We start from the raw sequence: 19,562 nt of genomic DNA on the forward strand, positions 1-19,562 counted from the left end.
CAGAAGTTGACCACGGGTCACTGAAACTGGGGAAAGCAAAACTGTGGATGTTTTGTTCCACCATTGTGGAGATGTACATTATGACCACATCATTACCACCATCTGTGGTTTTCCTTTAAGGGTGAGACTATTTATATGCAAATTCAACCCCCCCCCCAACCAGGAGGCCATATTTAGATTACCTCCTGGAAAGTTACTTAACTCTCTGGAATTTGAATTTAAATAAAGCGTAGACTTCTTATTTCATTTTGGGTTTTGAGAACTATATCAAGAGCTCAGTATCCTGTGAATGAAATACTGATCATGCAAACACAGCCAAAGATTGTCTAGGGAAAATGCTGAAGGGAACTTTCCAAATCCACTGTAGTTCTTCTTTCTTACCATTCCATTTATGGGCTGTCCACTTATTCCCTGGCATCTGTCCTGTGCCCCTTTCTGATTGTAAGTACGGTCAACAATGATACAGGCAAAGTCATTCGCTTATCTGTTTCTTTAAGACTCCAGTGCAATGATACGATTAGACTTCCAAATTCTCGTAAGTCAAAAGGTACAAATCCCTGAAAACTGCTGAATGAGTATTGAAGTGTTGGCAGTTATAGCTTATGATAGAATTTTTATTTTCAAAAGAGAAATTTAATTCAGGGATATCACTATACATATATCCTTTTATTTCCTTTTTGTGAACTCTATAAGAAGTCATACTTGTTTCACTGCTGGATCTCTTATTTCCGGGAATAATACTTGTCACACAGTAGATCAACAAATATTTGTTTAATTTATATATTGAGAGAATTGCTTGGCACAATTCAACCCTCTCAAAGTTTATGCAGGTTAGCACCGTGCAGTATAGTCTCCTTTGGCAGCAAGAGCTTAATATCTGATTTTGAGAGAGCTGAGAATGATATGCAAAACAGCATTAGTTTCTTCCCTATATTTTTAATTAGAGTAATGCTGTCTTTTAAAAAAAGACTCCTGAGTACTTTATGATCATAGTAAATCCATCTTAATCGCATTCACTGCTTTATTTTCTTTTTTATTTTTTTTGAGACAGAGTGAGGTGATGGAAGAATTTCCTCCTTCTGTCGCCAGGCTGGAGTGCAGTGGCACGATCTTGGCTCACTGCAACCTCTGCCTCTCGGGTTCAAGCGATACTCCTGCCTCAGCCTCCCAAGTAGCTGGGACGACTCTAGGCATGCACCACCACGCCTGGCTAATTTCCATATTCTTAGTAGAGATGGGGTTTCACCATGTTGGAGAGGATGGTCTCGATTTCTTGACCTAGTGATCTGCCCGCCTCGGCCTCCCAAAGTGCTGGGATTACAAGCGTGAGCTACTGCACCTGGCCCACTGCTTTATTTTCAAGCAGAAAACATATACAACACCTACAGATGGATGCTAAAGTAGAAATAAACCGTTTCAAAATGATTGTCATGTGGTATGTCTGAGAAGAAAATAAGCATCACAGGATCACAAAATCTGTTAAATATCTGTCTCCAATCATGACTTGAAGTTGCACTCTTTCGAGTATGCTAAACTGCAGTTTTCCTTTAAAGTTCACACCATAATTATAATGTAAAAACCTAGGAAGTGTACAGCAAACCATAAGTATCCTAAACAAACTTAAATCTTGAAAAGTGTAAATCTCATCCCCAAATGCCTTTGCTCAAACACATTCTGCAACTGTGGTTTATAGGCTAAAACACAGACTTGTCTGTACCATGTAATGTCCTTTGCGAAGTGTTCCCCACCTACCTGTCTAACCCATGCTATCACCCTCCATCTGGGGGCCTGGTCTCCCAAAGCTTTTGCCACTTAATATTGGTTGCCATTCTCCAAGCTGGCTTTTCCAGACTCAGGTCATTATCTCTTCTGTTTCTATAAAACTGTTTAAATACAGTTATTATGGAATTTTAAAACTATTATGCTATATCATAACTTTGAGGTTTATGCATCTATCTCTCCCTGCATTAGACTGGCTTTCTTGAGTTTTGGAAATATGATTGATTCCTTATTCCTTCACATAAAGGCAGGCATCTGCCTCCCTGACTGAGGTAGGGTCACTGCACAAGTAGTGTTGTTTTCCTCAATGTTGAAACTCTTGGTCTGCAGCACTGTCCTGAAACTTAAGAAAACTCTGTTGAATGAGCCAAAGAAGGCTGATATTCACGGAACTGTAATTTTAAGGAAAAGCAGTTTTGCCTGTAGGGAACCATGTCTTACGGTGGGGTTTGCTCTTGAGGGTGTTCTGAAAGGGAGGCAATTACTAGATCCTTGGCTATGATCTTCAAAGGGCTTCTGTCCTGTGGAAACCAAGAGGCTTTCTTCAAGACCATCAGCCCTTGCTATACACAATCCAATGCTCATGTCCTCCATTTGAAAGCTGCTTGCTAAATTCTTCCGTCACCTCAGTAACCTATGTCTTAGAGTGACAAAGAATCCTCCAAATCTATATATCAAAAGGAGATTACCATGAGAGTAACAATGTAATTGAAGGCACTTCTTAAATTATAAAGTGCCTTGTTGTGTATGACTACTGTTATTATCATCAACAACCCTAACATCATCTCTAATAACAACAACTCCTTTTAACGTCCTTCTTTTAATACGCTATGGGTCAAATTATAATTATATTAATAAATGTTATGTCTCAACTTTACTGATGACAACATAAGTTTAATTAGAGTTCTACTCATAACTAAATAACATTTTTTATGAATAAAGAAGTTTCATCTTCATCACTTAATATATTTAAGGTCTCTTAGGAAGACCTTGTCCTGTAGTCAGTGGTATTATTCTTTTTATTAGTTTCCTCAAGATTTATTAGGCAGAGCAGTGACTTAATGTTTTTGGCTTAACATTTCTAACTTCTAGCTGGTGAACAGTAAAAAAATATGGTGTTTGAATCCCAGAGTCTTCATTGATTAGCTTTATAATTTGGGATAAAGCATTTAAACTTTCCGAAATTTTTGTCTAAGAGTTATAAGAATACCTTTTCTACATATCTTGCTGGGAATATTTGAAAATCACATGAAGTCATATTCTTGGTAATTTTTAAAACAGCATGCAAAAGCAAGGCACTAAACAAACTTTATAAATTATTGCAATTAAATAAATCTTGTATTACATCTTTCTGTGTATATTCTTGTAAAGTTAATTTTGTACTATTTCCCAAAAGTATTAGTTTTCTGAACTGGCTTCTTAATTTTCTAAAACTTATACTTCCTTCCGCTTACCATATTACAACCTTGTGACACTCAACCAGAAATCACCCAACACACATATACACATACAACTCTTGCATTGCTATAAAGAAATACCTGAAACTGGGTAATTTAAAAAGAAAAGGGGTTTTCTTTTGACTTACGGTTCTGCAGGCTGTAGAGGAAGCATGTCACTGGCATCTAGTTCTGGTGAGAGCCTCAGGAAGTTTACAACCATGGTGGAAGGCAAAGGGGAGAGCAGGAAAGAGGTGGGGGTTGAGGTCTCATACTCTTTTAAACAACCAGATCTAGCATGAACTAACTTGTCACCAAAGGGATCATTAATGAAGGATCCACCCACATGACCCAATCACACCTACCAGGCCCTGCCTCCTACACTGGAAATCACATTTCAATATGAGATTTGGAGGTGATAAACATCTAAACCATCTCTCTCTTTCTCTCTCTCTCTCTCACACACATATACACACACACATACACTCACAATTAAAACAAAATTCTATGAAACATCTATTTGTGATGAATGCTGATATTTTCTAATTTGTTTCACTAAAAATCAAAGGCCGGTGTTGATCCACAAAGTGAGTTTATGATTCACAGTTTGGAAAATGAACACTAGCATACTAGATTTAAAAAATGAAATTAACCAAAACAAAACCAACAATAAAATAAAAAATGTCCTCGGCATTATTTTTTGCAACTTCTTTCCATGCATCCACATGCTTACCAAGAGTTCCTCTCATCTTGTCATTATCATACCACAAGTTTTTCTGACACCATCACTTTTGAACGTTTCCTCATTTTCCTGGATTTACAATTCTCTCACTTATTTTCATATCGCCCTCTCTATGAAGGTTTCCCAATTCTTCTAGCTAGTTACTCTTTGGGTTACCTCTGTTCTGACTCGTCAATGGTGTACTGACCTCTATTCTATCTATTAGATGCTATTTTTATGGCTTAAATGTCCATTTGCTAATTATACCACTTAAACATTTCAATTGTTTAAATGTCCATCAATTTCAGCAAACCTTGGATTATATGTGAATAGATTAGGATTGTATCAATTTCAATATCCTAAGCACCTAGCATAGAGCCTGACACAGAGCAGCTCCAAAAGTAAAAGTCTGCTGAATAAATGTGTTGATTTTAAAGGTTAGGTGAAATGTAGGGAAGTGTCAAAGTACAAAAGATGTTCAGGTTTTCTAAGATAAAGGTAATCTCCCCGGTGTGATTCCGTCCTGCACAGCTGTTCTCTTGAGCAGTGGTCGTTTATCTCCATCTGCCTTGTCTCCCACCTAAGTGCGTCCTGCCACCCGATGGACGATGATGGACATGAGCCCCCTGAGGCCCCAGAAATATCTTTTTGGTTGTGAACTAAAGGCCGACAAAGATGATCACTTTAAGGTGGATAATAATGAAAATGAGCAACAGTTATCTTTAAGAACGGTCAGTTCAGGGGCTGGTGCAAAGGATAAACTGCAAATTGTTGAAGCAGAGGCAATGAGTTACGAAGGCAGTCCAATTAAAGTAACATTGGCAGCTTTGAAAATGTCTGTACAGCCCATGGTTTTCTTTGGGGGCTTTGAAATAACACCATCAGTGGTCTTACGGTTGAAGTGTGGTTCAGGGCCAGTGCATGTTAGTGGACAGCATTTAGTAACTGGCGAGGAAGATACAGAGTCAGAAGATGAAGAGGAGGAGGATGTGAAACTCGTAAGTATATCTGGAAAGCGATCTGCCCCTGGAGGTCGTAGCAAGTTTCCACAGAAAAAAGTAAAACTTGCTGCTGAGGAAGATGATGATTTTGATGATGATGATGATTTTGATGATGAGGAAACTGAAGAAAAAGCGCCAGTGAAGAAATCTATATGAGATACTCCAACCAAAAATGCACAAAAGTCAAATCAGAATGGAAAAGACTCAAAACCATCAACAGCAAGACCAAAAGGACAAGAATCCTTCAAAACAGGAAAAAACTCCTAAAACACCCAAAGGACCTAGTTCTGTAGAAGACATTAAAGCAAAAATGCAAGCAAGTATAGAAAAAGGTGGTTGTCTTCCTAAAGTGGAAGCCAAGTTCATGAATTATTCAAGATCTCTGGCAGTGGAGGAAGTCTCTTTAAGAAAATAGTTTAAACAATTTGTTAAAAATTTTCCATGTGATTTCATTTCTGTAACTGTTGATATCTGGCTGTCCTTTTCATGATGCAGAGTGAGAACCTTCCTTACCATGTTTGATAAATGTTGTCCAGAATCCAATGCCAAGAATGTGTTGTCCAAAATGCCTGTTTAGTTTTTAAAGAAGGAACTCCACCCTTTGCTTGGTTGTAAGTGTGTATGGAATGTTATGCTAGTTATAGTAGTAGCAGTGGTCAGACATGGAAATGGTGGGTAGACAAAAATATACATGTAAAATAAAAGTATTTTAATAAAGTAAAAAAATGATAAAGGTAATCACATAAGAAGATTCATCTCTTGGGTGCAACAGCTAGGGTAGCCTCCCAAGCCCTGTGTGGTAGTAGTCAGTATCACTACTATGGTTTGAATGTTTTTCCCTCCAAAACTGATGTTGAAATTTAATTGCCATTGTGACAGTATTAAGGGGTGGGACCTTTAGGTGGTGATTAGGATTGAGGGCTCCAGCCTCACGAGTGGGTTTGGTTCCCTTATAAAAGTGGGAGTTCAGCCCCCTTTTGATCTTTCTTGCCCTCTAATCGTCCATCATGTGATGACATATCAAGCAGGCCCTCGCCAGAGGCTGACACCTTAATGTTAGACTTCCTAGTCTCCAGAACTGTGAGCCAATACATTTTTGTTCATTACAAATTATTACCTAGTCTTAGGTACTTTGTTACAGCAGCACAAAACGTATTAAGAGAGTTACCTACTTATCTTTTCGGAACATCATTACAATTCTATTTCAAAATTTCTGCTCTTAATAATATCCCAAGGAGACTATAAAATATTTCAATAGTTCAGCCACTTTTCAATGAAATTATCTTGGGTGGTCATGTACTCGTTAAATTGCCCTGACCATTCTTTGAAGGATAGCACTTGTTATGAGATTAAATTTGAAAGTTCCTATGAACCATCAGTTGAATGAATTTGCTTATTAGAGCATATATCTTAATCATATGTTCATAAGCCTCCATTAAGCCAGGCTGCACAGTTTATTTTTGAATAACTGCATGGTTTTAAAGTTACAGTTGTTTCAGCAATCCATTACTAGTATTTAAAAGTACACACATTGTCCTTTTGTAAATACATACAACGGCCATAAATTATTAAAAAAATAGAAATTCGAGGATAAAATGTTTGAAAAATGTGTTATTTAAGATTAACAGTAAAATTGGATTTTCAAATAAATCCATGTTAACTGGGATTTACAATACAAGCCTGTACTATTAGTTGTAAAGCCAGGATTTTGAGAACTATGCTGCCACATTAAATTTATTCATTTTCACAGCCTGCAGACATTTTAATGTCTGAGTAGCAATAACAACAAATTACCAAAAAAAACTTTTAATAGGGTAGAATAAATTAAGAATGAATGGTAATGCAAACGTGGGTACAATGGGACAAAATTATGAATCACATATAATGATCCAACAACACTTAGAGTGTGGAAACCACGTTGGTATTCTGGGATATACGACCACAGTTGATTCTAATTGTTTTTCTCTTGTCAAATAGAAATTGCACATCAATCTCAAAGTATTACAGACTGTTCATTACATGCAAATGGTTATGTTCTGCAGGCTCTCCAAGGGGACTCAACCTTCTTTACAAAAGGAGCCAGGCTAGAAGCAGAGTTTCTCTAATGACAGTATGTATCCATTAGAGTTCCTCATTTATAAGCAACAGAGACTGCCTCTGATTCCCAAAGTCAGGTTTTCCCAAGTGAGGCTGGGTATCCCAGAGGTGTAATGGAGGACTGTCAATTAGGGGGCAGGAAAAATAATAGCTGGAAAAACAACCCACCATTTGTCCTAGGCCAGATCCAGTACTTTCTGCAGTGTTTACTTACTGCACTTTGCTTTAGACGTTGTGCCTTAAGAGGCTGAACTCATGAGACCGTGAGCTCATAAAGAGAAAAGGAGCTCTTAGTCAGCTCTGTATTCCTAGCAGCAAGCAGTACCTGCTTTGCACACAGTAGGATCACAATATATGTTTGTTACATGGGTTCTGGTATTTAACATATGCTCCAACAGGTAAGAGAACGGCACCATCATATTGTTAAAGTATCAGACAATGTGAAAATTTTAAGTGCTCTGTACACAGAAGAGGTGAAGGAAGCTCAGTGTAAGAGAGAATGTTTTGGCTATGAAAAGCAAGAAGGACAAACTTGGGGATCATTTGTCTCAGGTAATACAATAAAAGTATGATTTTTAAATTTATTTATGTATTTATTCATTCTACTGAATATTACATTTTCAATATATGAATCAAGTTTTCTATGTACCGAGGTATATTGGTGATCAAGAAAGACCAAGTACCCAAAATATTTTCATTCTAATGGAAAAAATAATAAACATGAAAACACATACTACAGTTTCAGCAAGTGACAGTGTTATAAAGAAAGTTAAGCAGATCTCCCAGAAAGAGTTCAATTTTGTGTGTGTGCATGTGTGTGTATGTGTGTGTTTTCTTTGAGATGAGGGAGTTACAAAAGGCATATCTGTGAATATAAAATTAGAACACTAAAGTATATAAAGGGAAGTGTACAAAAATTCTGAGAGGGAGTAGACTGGGACGTGGTGAGAAACTGGAGATAGGGTAGAACCCTCCGGTAGAGAGAAAAGCAAATTTAAAGGTAGAAACAAGCATTTGAGGGAACGGTAAGAAGGTATGTGAGAAGAGAACACCGAGATCAATATAGCTGGAACATCCTCCTTGCAAAGTATTATTTCGTGAAAATTACTTCTATTAACTTTAATCTTATATTTCATTAAATGACAATTTCTGCTTCTCATTGCTTCTATAACGATGGTGAGCAGTTTTGTTCGTATTTTTTTCTATTTGGAATTTGCAATCAGTATTCTTCTCCTTTTTTGTAGGCTCTTACTCTCTTGATAACTTCATGCTCTAAGAATGGGAATCCCTTAGGGATGACATGTTTATCATGCATTTTAAGCAGTTCTTTACTGTGGTTATTACAGTAAGTTATGTTTTTTGTTCTTGCTTCTTTCCAATAATGTATAAAAATCTGTCATCTTCTTAATCATGCCATGCTGGACAACAGATCTCTAATAACAAGCCACTGAAATTATCCAATTATTTTAATATACTTATTTCTGAAAGATACACTTGATGGGCAAGGATTTAAATCCCCTCTCTGAATTTCTGCCTGGTACCACACTCCCAGTAAATCTGTTATTTACTACTTCTGAAAAGATGTATAGGAGCCAAAAAGGTGCAGAAGAGTTTCTAAGCAGCAATAAAACGGTAACAATATTTACGCAAGGATGAAGTGCCCAACTGTTTAACTGTATTAAGAGACTTAACTCTCATGCCACTACCAGCTAATAACTTTGAAAAGCTCATTTTAAAATGTATTCCCACACTAATACATTGCTGTAACCTTAAAGTAAGTGACTAGAGACAAATTCTCTTAGCAGTAAATTTTCCCGCTGATTCCCTTATGCTAGTGTACGTCTTCTAGTTACAGAAACCAGGATAGCTTTGTGACCACAAAACAAAATCTTCTGAAATTTTATTACTGCTGGGGAAATATAAAAGACAAGCAATGGTATGAATTATTCTCAACATTAGGTCCCAGTGAAGGGCAAAAGATGGTAGAAATATTTACTCAAGTGATTTTTCCATCAAAGTTTCTATCAGCATTTGAATCTCAGCAGTGTAGCTGTTAAGAAGCCATCAAACTCAGCAGCCAGCTGGTGAAATCAACAATGTAAAAACTGACTATACAGAAAATATACTTGTATCTGATTTTTTTACATCATATGCCTTTTTCTAGCTATCCTTTAATTCAATCTGTATTAATATAAATTCACTTACCTCCTATAGAGTTCTTTGAGGCAGTAGATTGCCATGTAGGTGTATCCTAACAAACATACGAAAACTCAGTCTCTGTAGCAGATACTGTCAGTGACCTATGCACATCTATTCAGCTCTCATCATTTTTGTACAAGTCAATGACCTTTCAACGGCAGTACCTGTTATACAAGGGCTTTCTGGGCTGCAAGTGCTGAAAGCAAGGCGAGAAGAATGAGAAAATCTGGGTATTTCCATTAAGAGGAGGACAGTCTTTTCATGGACTGGCTTGTCTCAAACTTTTGAGCAGGAGTCACTCCAACTCCATTGTGCTCTGTGAATCTAAACTCTTCAGAATTGGGTCCTTTAAAAAGTGCTTTAGAATTTTCTTCAATCACTAATAACCGTGGTAAGGCAGAGCTGAAGAGCAGCTAAAGGGAGAGCTGAAGAGCAGCTAAACTTGTCTTTGACATTTTTTGCCTTCTCTCAACTCCAAAGCACCAGTGCACTCTTTCGTTCTCCCTTTTGTTCCCCATCTGAGAGATCACAGCAGGATCCCCATGCTATAACTACATGCTTTATATGTAATTTTCCATTCTCTCTGGACATTTCACATTTGAGAAAAGGGAGTATATTTTTCTTAAATAGAATATGACTTTAAACTATAAGTTGTTCAACATTTGATGGTGGGACCATGTGAACATTAAAATATAACATACGTAATCCATATTTTCTTCTGTATGCTCAATGACAATGAATAAATTTTTACTTTTATATCACAAAGTAAACAGTTTTTAATTACATTTCTTTACAGCAACATATATAAATATATTGCACATTTACCATATAACATACGTTATGGAGCAGTAAAACACAGTAACATTGCAAAAGATACCAGAAAACCAATTAGCTTAACCTTAACAAGACAATATTTTTTCCCTAAAAACAGCAGTTTATTCATGTCAAAATAACACACTGGTGTTTCGCTCCCCATGCTTGCTTAACATTTGTTGATTTAAAGCGTAAAAAATTTCATCTAAACAATACCACTACGGTTAATGTCTTAAGGTCGATTTCAAATGGAACACCTTAAGATTTTAGGGTCTCATGCTTGTATGTCTGTGACAACGTTCTTTAGGAAATACTGGTCATTTTTAATATGGTTCATTCAGCAGCATTATTTCATAAAACAGATGCCATTTCCATTAGTAAAAATATTCGGCTGGTTTAAATACTTAATCTAATGGTAATTGTTATTGCTTCTACTGGCAACTACAAACATTTTGCATCTCATTCTATTATAGTCCATGTTTGCAAACTTATTTTTTTCCTAGTCTACAAGAATATGCTAGATTTAAATGTTAGGGCATTTTATAATTTCTACTTTCCTGTTTTCACTGAAGGTACTTGAAAGCACACAAATTCACCCTGTCACTATATGAGCTAACATTATTTGTGTCACTTTCCTTCATGGTGTTCAGCTTTTCCTTTGAAAACTCCCATTAACATTTCTTCTTGTTAGTTAGGAAATGAGTAGGCAGAAGTGTCAGCTATCTGAAACAGATGCATTTGGCTGAATTGGAATTTTCCTCAATTCCTAATCCAAGAGCCCTTATGCTTTGAGAAGAAATTATACTACATAAAAATAAGGTTTTATGAAATTTCCAGGTTGGTTTTTCAGCATTGTGGATGTTTAGAGACAATAATTCAGTAAATAAGTTTTAGTTTGTATTGATATGAACTAATCACTTATAAAGAGTGATTAGTTATAATAGGGGCTTACACTTAATGAGTAATTATTTTGTGCAAAATGCTATTTGAAGTGGCTTTATACACATCTCATATTTCCATTTTAGAGAAGAGAAATCAGAGACATGAAAAGAATTAAGATATTTTCACAAGATTCTACAACTATTAAGCTGAAGGACCTGGGATTTGAATCCAATCTTTCTGAGCCCAGCGTTTAACCTCTTAACCCACTTTCTAAACTTCTATTAGAGCCTAATGTGGATTGTCACTATTTTGCTGGATGATAAAACTTTGTATATGCACTCAATTACTGCTTGTTTAGTGAATGCATGAAGAGATGCTGATATCATTCAATGAATTTAATAAACCAATTTGACTGGCATATAACATGATCAATATTTTTCTCAGGTAAAAAATGTGATATTTTTAGAGAGGTTCTCCATAGTGGCATGGTATATTGCTTTGGAATATCTTCAAAAAGCACTAATTCATATATTTAATTTTGTCTTTTACTTGTGACAGAGGAAAAAAAATAGAGTTGCATGGAACCAGATCATCTTTCTGCTGCTATTGGCAGTCAGTATATTTTGAATGACAACTCTAAGTCTCAGTTAAAGCACTAAATTCTCTTTTTTAAAGTGAAAAAAATATGATGCAATTTGATCAAAATATATAGGGACAAGTTTACAACATATACCAATTTGTTTATTTCATATATAAAAGTTATTTCTTTACTGAAAATTGTACATATGAGGCTTCAAACTCCAATGTGCTTCTGCGTGTGTTTGCTTAACATATGGGCTGCTTGGTTGATTTTTTTCACAGTAACCATTACTGGCTCATGCCAAACAATTGTCTGCTAAGAGCCACTGTCTACATCCTGTTTTCTAAAATAATTTCATAGTAAATATTTAAACGCATTCTCTTATTCATTATTAGTCAATCAACAATGGCCAAGATAGCAGAAATTACCAAAGCTTTGATTTGCCTTATCGATGAAGGTATCTTACAGGGTTGATTTTGCCCATTTTAAGATAATTACTCAGAATGGAAAGATAACCTAAGGTACATCTTGTGCGTGTATATGTATTCATGTGTGTGTGCATGCCCACGTCTGTGCATGTGTGTGTGCACATGTTCATATTCATGATTTTGGACATAAAATAACCAGGAAAGAAATACCTTAACGGTTTGGGGGGTTTGTGATATCATTCACAGCTCTTTTCTGAAAGAATTTTTCCTTGGACATCTAGAATGATTTTTCTTATTTCATCTATAGATTGAGAAAAAAAAAAAGACTAAATAAAATAGTCTTTTTAAAATTATCCAATTGGCCGGGCATGGTGGCTCACGTCTGTAATCCCAGCACTTTGGGAGGCTGAGACAGGCAGATTACCTGAGGTTGGAGATCTAGACCAGCCTGACCAACATGGTGAAATCTCGTCTCTACTAAAAATATGAAAGTTAGCCAGGCGTGGTGGTGGGCACCTGTAATCCCAGCTACTCGGGAGGCTGAGGCAGGAGAATTGCTTGAAGCCTGGAGGCAGAGGTTGCAGTGAGCTGAGATCATGCCATTCCAGCCTGGGCGACAAGAGCAAAATTCCATCTCAAAAAAAAAAAACTACCCAATTGAGGGGAAAAGTTTTGATAAAATGTTCATCAATTTCAACTAAACCACACTGTCAAGAAATGGGGACCATTAGACATTCTCTGAAAATTTAAAATTATGATATATTCAAAAAATTGTGTAATGTTAATGTATTAAAAGATCAAATTACATCAAAATAGTTTGTTTTGGACTTGTTTTCAAGTTGGAGTAAAGGAGGCTGAACTTAATCTCCTGCCTGAAACACCTGAAACACTTAAAATAAAAAAAGACAAAATATATACTACAATGATTTTCAACACATTGAACATCAGACATTGAAGGACAGTGATCCCTACCAGGAGGCTTTTGTTAAAAGATGAAGCTGAGAGTTTCGGCAGCCCAAGGTTGACTAGTGATCACAGGGCAAAATACCAGAGAGGTGATATATACGCAGAGGAAATTTTGGAGATTTGCAGAGAGCTTTATTTTATTCTTCAGCTGAGTCTTGATCAGTTCATGTATGCAAGAAAACCACTCAAAGCTAAGGAAAGAACTTCACAGAAGAATTAAAGGGAACAATCACCAGAGCTCACACGTGGCTAAGAATACCACCTGTTCCCACGAGCACCAGGGAAAAATTTTATCATTCATAGGGCATCAGAGAGAGTACTCAGAAGGGCTTTGCCTCAGTAGTGGGGAAAAAAGTAGCCCTAAACTTATACTGTTCTGGTCATAACAAAGCATAAAAGGAAGATTCTCAAAAGATCAAATTGTTTCCAAGTAAATTAACTGTGTTCCAGAACAAGGGTTGAGAATATTTATTTCGATATATTTGAATTTATTTGAAGTATCAATCACTCACTAAGTTAAAATTCACAATGTCTGGCATATAGTCAAAAATTACCAGTCATCCAAAGAAGCAGTAAAACAACACCCTTAATGAGGAGAAAAATAAATCAATTTAAATTAACCCAGAATAGACACAGATGATAAAATTAGTAGAGAAGAATATTCTAACAGTTATCATATCTGTATTCCATATAATCAAGAAAGTAAAGACTGAACATGTTGAGTAGACACATGGAAGAAATAAAAAGTCTCAAATTATACTTCTAAGAGATGAAAATATCTGATGTTAAAAATATATACTACATGGGATTAGCCATAGATTAGACTTTGAAAAAGATTAGTCAATTTCACAACAGAGACTCTATAAAATGAATTATAGAGAAAAGAGACCAAACAGAAAATGAACATAACATCAGTGAGTAGTGGGGCAGTTTAAGGAGCCTAATAAATGTACAATTGGAGTTACATTTTTTTTAAAAAAAAATGGCTGAAAGGTTTCTAAATTTGATGAAATGTTAAATGCGCAGATTCAAGAGCTTAACTGACTTCAAGAACCAGAAACATGAAGAAAACTACAACAAGTTACATCAAAACAAATTGCTTCATCATAAAAGTACTCCCTAATAAACCTTCTACATACAAATCTCCATTTTACAATGGCTTTCCAAGAAACCCAGCCTGAAATATGTAGTAAAATCCATACTGAACAACTATCCTCTAAAGAGTAGAATGGAGGTACTTTTACAAATTTCTATGTTACTTGATTTTTTTCACAATAAGTACTAATTTTATCATAAAATATAAACTAAAATATATAACTACCTTGGGTTGGATATCATTGAAAATGGCAAGTGGTTTCTATATCTCCCCCAAAACAATTTATATAACTCTAATATATTTCTGCCTCTCAGGCAGAGACCCCGTTATGCTACATTAGCCCAAAATTCATGTCAGTGCTATTTTAAAAATGTATCTTCTATATTAAAGCAGATTGGGAATCCATACATTTCCTCTCTATAAAAATGCCAACACTTGTGTGCATACAAGTTTGATTGAGATATGTATAATTACACACAATTTTAAAAATATTCATTTTCTGTGTTTAAATAGCTTATCATATACATAGGTGTTTAAATGTTTAACTCCTTAATATCAAAAGGCATATTCACTATGGAAACATATTTGAGAATGAAGACTTGTAAAGTCAAATGTGATACTGCTCTTGTGAATCCAGCATTTTGAAATATCTAAACTATTTAATAAACTACTGGGTGTTTTTTGCCCTCATCTGTCTTAATCAGTATTTTCTGGCATTAAAAATCGGCTACAATTCAAATCCACTTGATTGACTATTGCGACATGAACAATTTGAGCCAAAAAAGATGCAAAAATAATTAAGCCTTTGTGTAATAAACACAATGTTTCTTATGCCTAACCTATATATTTTAGCAACCAAATTATATCCTGGACAATCTAATCTATTTTTACCTGCATATTCAAAGGACACCACAAGTTGAAATTAAACTATACACTGGTTAACATCCATATGTTGCTTCCCTATTAACATAAACCATAAAAAAGTCAATAAGTACCAACAATTAACTCTGCATTGTTTTGGCCTCTGGACTATTTCAGAAGGCATTTTGTCAATAGAATATATAGAAATATTGCTATATCACTACAAAATTGTCTTTAGGGAAACAGAACTATAATTTTATCATGATGGATATTTCTAGCAACTTCATTTTAGCTAAGTATGCCACAAGTTCTCCTTCTGGAAAGGTTCCAACATAAGGCCAAAATACACACTGCCCCAAAGCCACAAAACACCTTGCTGTTACAATGCTTCCCTTTGTCACAGATTCAATTATATTTTGCAGTTTATCAGATAAACCAGCTCCATCCAGGCAAACTCTCTCATCCTGACACAAAAAGTCCATAGCACAGTTCTCTAATACTATCATTACGATAATTTTCTTTCTAGTAAGTATAATGATGACAACAAAAGTCAAAAGTGGTAATTTCCATCATCCTTCACAACCTGAACTTAAAGAAGTTAAACAGTCCAGATGTGCTGAAGATAAATACAATTTAGGAAAAACAAATCAAAGACTTACCTTAAGATACCATTTGTATTTAGCATGTTCCCAATTCTCAGGAATTTGTGTCTTTCTGAGAAACTGTTCAGCTTCTGTTAGCCACTGATTAAATATCTTTATATCATAATGAAAACGCCGCCATTTCTCAACAGATCTGTCGAATCGCCTGCAGGTAAATAATATGGATCAAGAAAAATAAATGGATTATGTAAAACAGATTATAGAGATATAGCATATATTTTTTGGTTATACTGACAAAGATATCACTCTGATAGTTTCTTGCATTTGTAGAGTTTAGTTTCAAGTAACAAATAAAAATTAATATATACACCTAGCATGTACCCACATTTAAAAAAAATACTCAATATAAAAGATGATTTTAAATTGAAGGTTGCAATTTTTCCCTTTAAAATCAATATATTTATTGATTAAAAGAAAGATAAAGCAACTATTTTGGACTATCAGCATTTTCTTTCCTAAAAATATATTTTTTTAATTCTAGAAATTTACAAATATCTTAACATTGTAATAAATTATTTGGAAGCAATATATTCAATTTCAAAATATTTTTGGATAAAAATTAAATTACTTCGTAAATTCTATCACTTTCAATATTATTCTTGATCCAAAACTGTCTATTCATCAACTGAAAGGAGTAATAATTTCTAGTGTTCTATTGCATAGTAAGATGAACAAAGTTACCAATATTGTGCTGTATATTTCAAAATAGTGAAAGAGAATTTTAAATTTTCTCACCACAGAGAAATTATAAATGTTTGAGGCTATGGATATGCTAAGAAACCTGATTTGATCATTATACAATGAAACATTACCCTGAAACATCACATTGTACCCCATAAATACATACAGTTATTACAAATAAAACTTTAAAAATATAAGTAAAATACCATTATCACACCAATAACTCAATAATTTGTCACTATCATTAAAGATTCTGTCAATATTTAAAATAAGATGACAGATGTCATTCATATTGTAGGCTCACATGTAAGCATTTAACTGATACACTAAACTATGCGATGCCTTCTTTAATCCTTCTTATTTTATTGTAGCCACTAAAATTTTAGATTGGAATACTGCAGGAACTTAGTACAAGTCAAATGTGTTAATATTGCACATGGAAAGAATATTAGGAAACAAATATTTGGTCACCTTCCAGTCATAAAAGAGACTGAGGCAGAAATAATATGAACCAGGGCTATATGTTTGCCTAAGACAGTTGCACGTAAGAATCAACTGGAGCATTTAAAACACAGCAACAACAATAACCAAACAGTGATCCTGGGGCTCCACTCCAGACCAACATAATCAGTATTTCTGGAGGATGGATAATGACATTGTTATTTTTCAAAGCATCCAGGTGATTTCAATGTACAGTCAAGGTGAAAAACACTGCTATAAAGTAAGATTTGAAATCTTATTGGGCTTACATTCTACCAGATTTCCTGGGGCCTGTCCAAGCAAGCATTTGTGAGCACTAAACCAACAGCCATCCTAAAGATTACCGGCTATGGTGCTGCCTCAGAGTACAGGAATCTGTCAAGCTTTTCTGAACTCTGTTCTTAAGAAGCAATGGATCATACTTTGAATACCATGAAATCTTTTCAGTCCTCTACCTTCATTCAGGAATTGAAAGTAACACTAGAATTTTTAAATTGCTACATCTGCCTACTGATGTACTGGGCAGAGAAAGGAATAAACATTTATTAAACAGTTACTAATAGCCAGGCACCGGGCTCTGTGCTTCTATAGTGCCAGACATATCATTTCATTGACACCTACAATAACCCTGCAGCATAGCAATTATTATTCCCATTTCCCATTGGAGAAAACAGAGGCCAAGTAATTTGGCAAAAGGTGAAAATGGTATTAAATGGTAGAGAGAGGCTTCTAACCCAAATATCTCTTGTTTCAATGGCACCTTTCTACCAGCGCATATGCTCTCTCGTGAAATTATTTTTCCAAGATGAAGCTTCACCTTATCAGTTAAACAATTAAAAGTGATAGTTCTAAAGGTTTTTTTCCCCTTATTTTTATTAGCTACCTAAAATTTAATAATGTATCTACATGTACATGGCATTCAGACATTGTATTTAATGAATAATTATATGCTTAACCTTTAAAATCATGTAAAACAGACAGCATTTTGGTAGCATAAAAAAGGCAACCGAAGGTAGCCAAAGAGGTATTCTCTAAGTATAGTTAGTGAAAAAAAGGACTGTTGCCTTTGATGATTTATGGTATTCTAGAGTTATTCAGATACAATGTATCCTTCCACAACAAAATGATCTTGGGAATGTTTTTGCATGGTTACTAATAATTTAGCATTCATATATTTTCAGTGGTATATAACACACAATAAATGACCTATGAACATTTCGTAAGAGTTTATTCCCTTTAAAAATGAATTGCACATTGCATATGTTACATGCATTTGCATCACTGGAGTCAAAGAGTTGCTTTTGAATGTGAATCTAAAAATCTATGCAACATAGGTAGCATTGTTCCATACTGGTGAGACTATATTTATTTTAATTTTATTATATAATTTTTCTATATTTTTCAATTTGTCTACAATGTGCTTTTCATATTTTGAGAGTCAGAAAAATGAAATAATTTAAAAAATTTTTTAAATGGCAGTCTCATATGCTAATGACTACTAACTCCAACCCTCCTCCTGCTACCACAGTCTGAGAAACAGTCAGCAGCTAACCAGAGCACAGACAAGTACCAGTTGGTCACGGCTTACCACTCCACCTTTGTAGCAACCATCAGTCTCCACTCTTGGTTTGCTGTTTTTCCTACCCAATCACTTGAACTATACTTTTGCCAACACTTTTAGCTACTAGGAGGTGACTGTTTCTCCGACACACTGCTATAAATGCCCATTCTTCATTTCAGGATCCTGTATACCTCAAAGATTTTCGATTTCAAACCTGTTGCACAGACTTGTTTCTCAATCACTCATCGTATTGGCAATTACCATCCTCTACCAAATTCAACAAATCCCCCTCTCACCCTGAATTCTTTTCCTTTTTACAAGTCATCTATAAGTTATCTTTCCTTTACATTCTCCCAAGAGAAGAAAACCATAAGGGTTCATACACTTGATCATGGTACCCGTAGCTCTGTAAGACAGAGCTGGAGGTAGGAAGAGAAGGGGAACAGGCCTTCCATTTACACCATTGTTCCAGGCCCACAAGAGGGAGGCAGGACGGACTTTCTGCCCGACTCCTGCTACTGCCTTAGGACTTGTAAATTTGCATATCGGTAGCATATTTCTGAAATGCCCTTCTTCCCTTTTTCTCTCGTCTCCTCGTATAATCCAAACTTTTGAATCCTCAAGGACCTAATAAAAATGATTTACGCTGTCACTTTATAAATATATAAATATGAAGTATGTATTACAGCATGCAACTGCTAAACCTTTGAAAATTGTAAAGTTGATTTAATTTTATTATTGAAATTACTGTTGAAATAAGTAACTATTCAAACAAAATATTAAAGAATAAAATCATGGGCTTTACATGTGATGACATTATTAATGTGAGTAATAATACTTTAGACTCCATTTCAAGCCTCACATAAAATTTTAAAATACACTTTTCAGTATTTAATAGGTGTTGTTAATAGCAGAGTCTAAATCTATTCTTGAATTTACTATGTAAAATTACATTTTTTATCATGACTACTTATAAACTTAAACTCTTTTCCACCAAGGAAAATTCCAAATGAAAAAAATATATATATATTTTTTTCTGGTTTTACAATGTTAGATTTACCAATTTAATATCTAATTAGTCACTGTGTTCCCTAAATTTGTCTCGCTCCATTAATTGGACTGCCCATGAATGAAGCAAATGGTAACAACTAGAAGCAAGTAGAGACATCAAAAATAGCATTCAGGGAAACAAATATAATTTTTGCCTTCTGTAATATTTCTAGGAAAAAAAAAAGTTTTTTTTTCTTGGCAGTAAGAAGAAATATGGATGGAACTTAATAAAGGGCAAAAAATGTCAGTATAAACATATGGATAATAAA

General features: G+C 35.0%; 2 protein-coding genes across 2 annotated transcripts in view; one reads left to right on the forward strand and one right to left on the reverse strand.

Moving 5' to 3' along the window:
* Positions 1–19,562, reverse strand: part of DMD (dystrophin) — a 1,770,560-nt gene that overhangs the window by 1,116,177 nt on the left and 634,821 nt on the right. The window contains exon 42 of the mRNA XM_030807549.1: positions 15,519–15,666. Coding sequence (XP_030663409.1) covers positions 15,519–15,666 — 148 coding nt within the window. The remainder of the gene's footprint in view (positions 1–15,518; positions 15,667–19,562) is intronic.
* Positions 4,545–5,352, forward strand: LOC105738507 (nucleophosmin-like). Its single transcript, XM_012500850.2, has 2 exons — positions 4,545–5,087; positions 5,164–5,352. Exons 1-2 carry the CDS (start codon positions 4,545–4,547, stop codon positions 5,350–5,352), a joined length of 732 nt encoding a protein of 243 aa, XP_012356304.2.

Source organism: Nomascus leucogenys, chromosome X (genome assembly GCF_006542625.1).
Source record: "Nomascus leucogenys isolate Asia chromosome X, Asia_NLE_v1, whole genome shotgun sequence".
NCBI lineage: Eukaryota > Metazoa > Chordata > Mammalia > Primates > Hylobatidae > Nomascus > Nomascus leucogenys.

What these genes read in the sequence shown, in the direction of transcription:
- LOC105738507 (XM_012500850.2), top strand. Translation starts at nt 4,545, where the DNA reads ATGATGGACATGAGCCCCCTGAGGCCCCAGAAATATCTTTTTGGTTGT. An exon ending in AAGCGCCAGTGAAGAAATCT is followed by an intron (nt 5,088 to 5,163) that starts ATATGAGATACT and finishes CAACAGCAAGAC; the next exon opens with CAAAAGGACAAGAATCCTTC.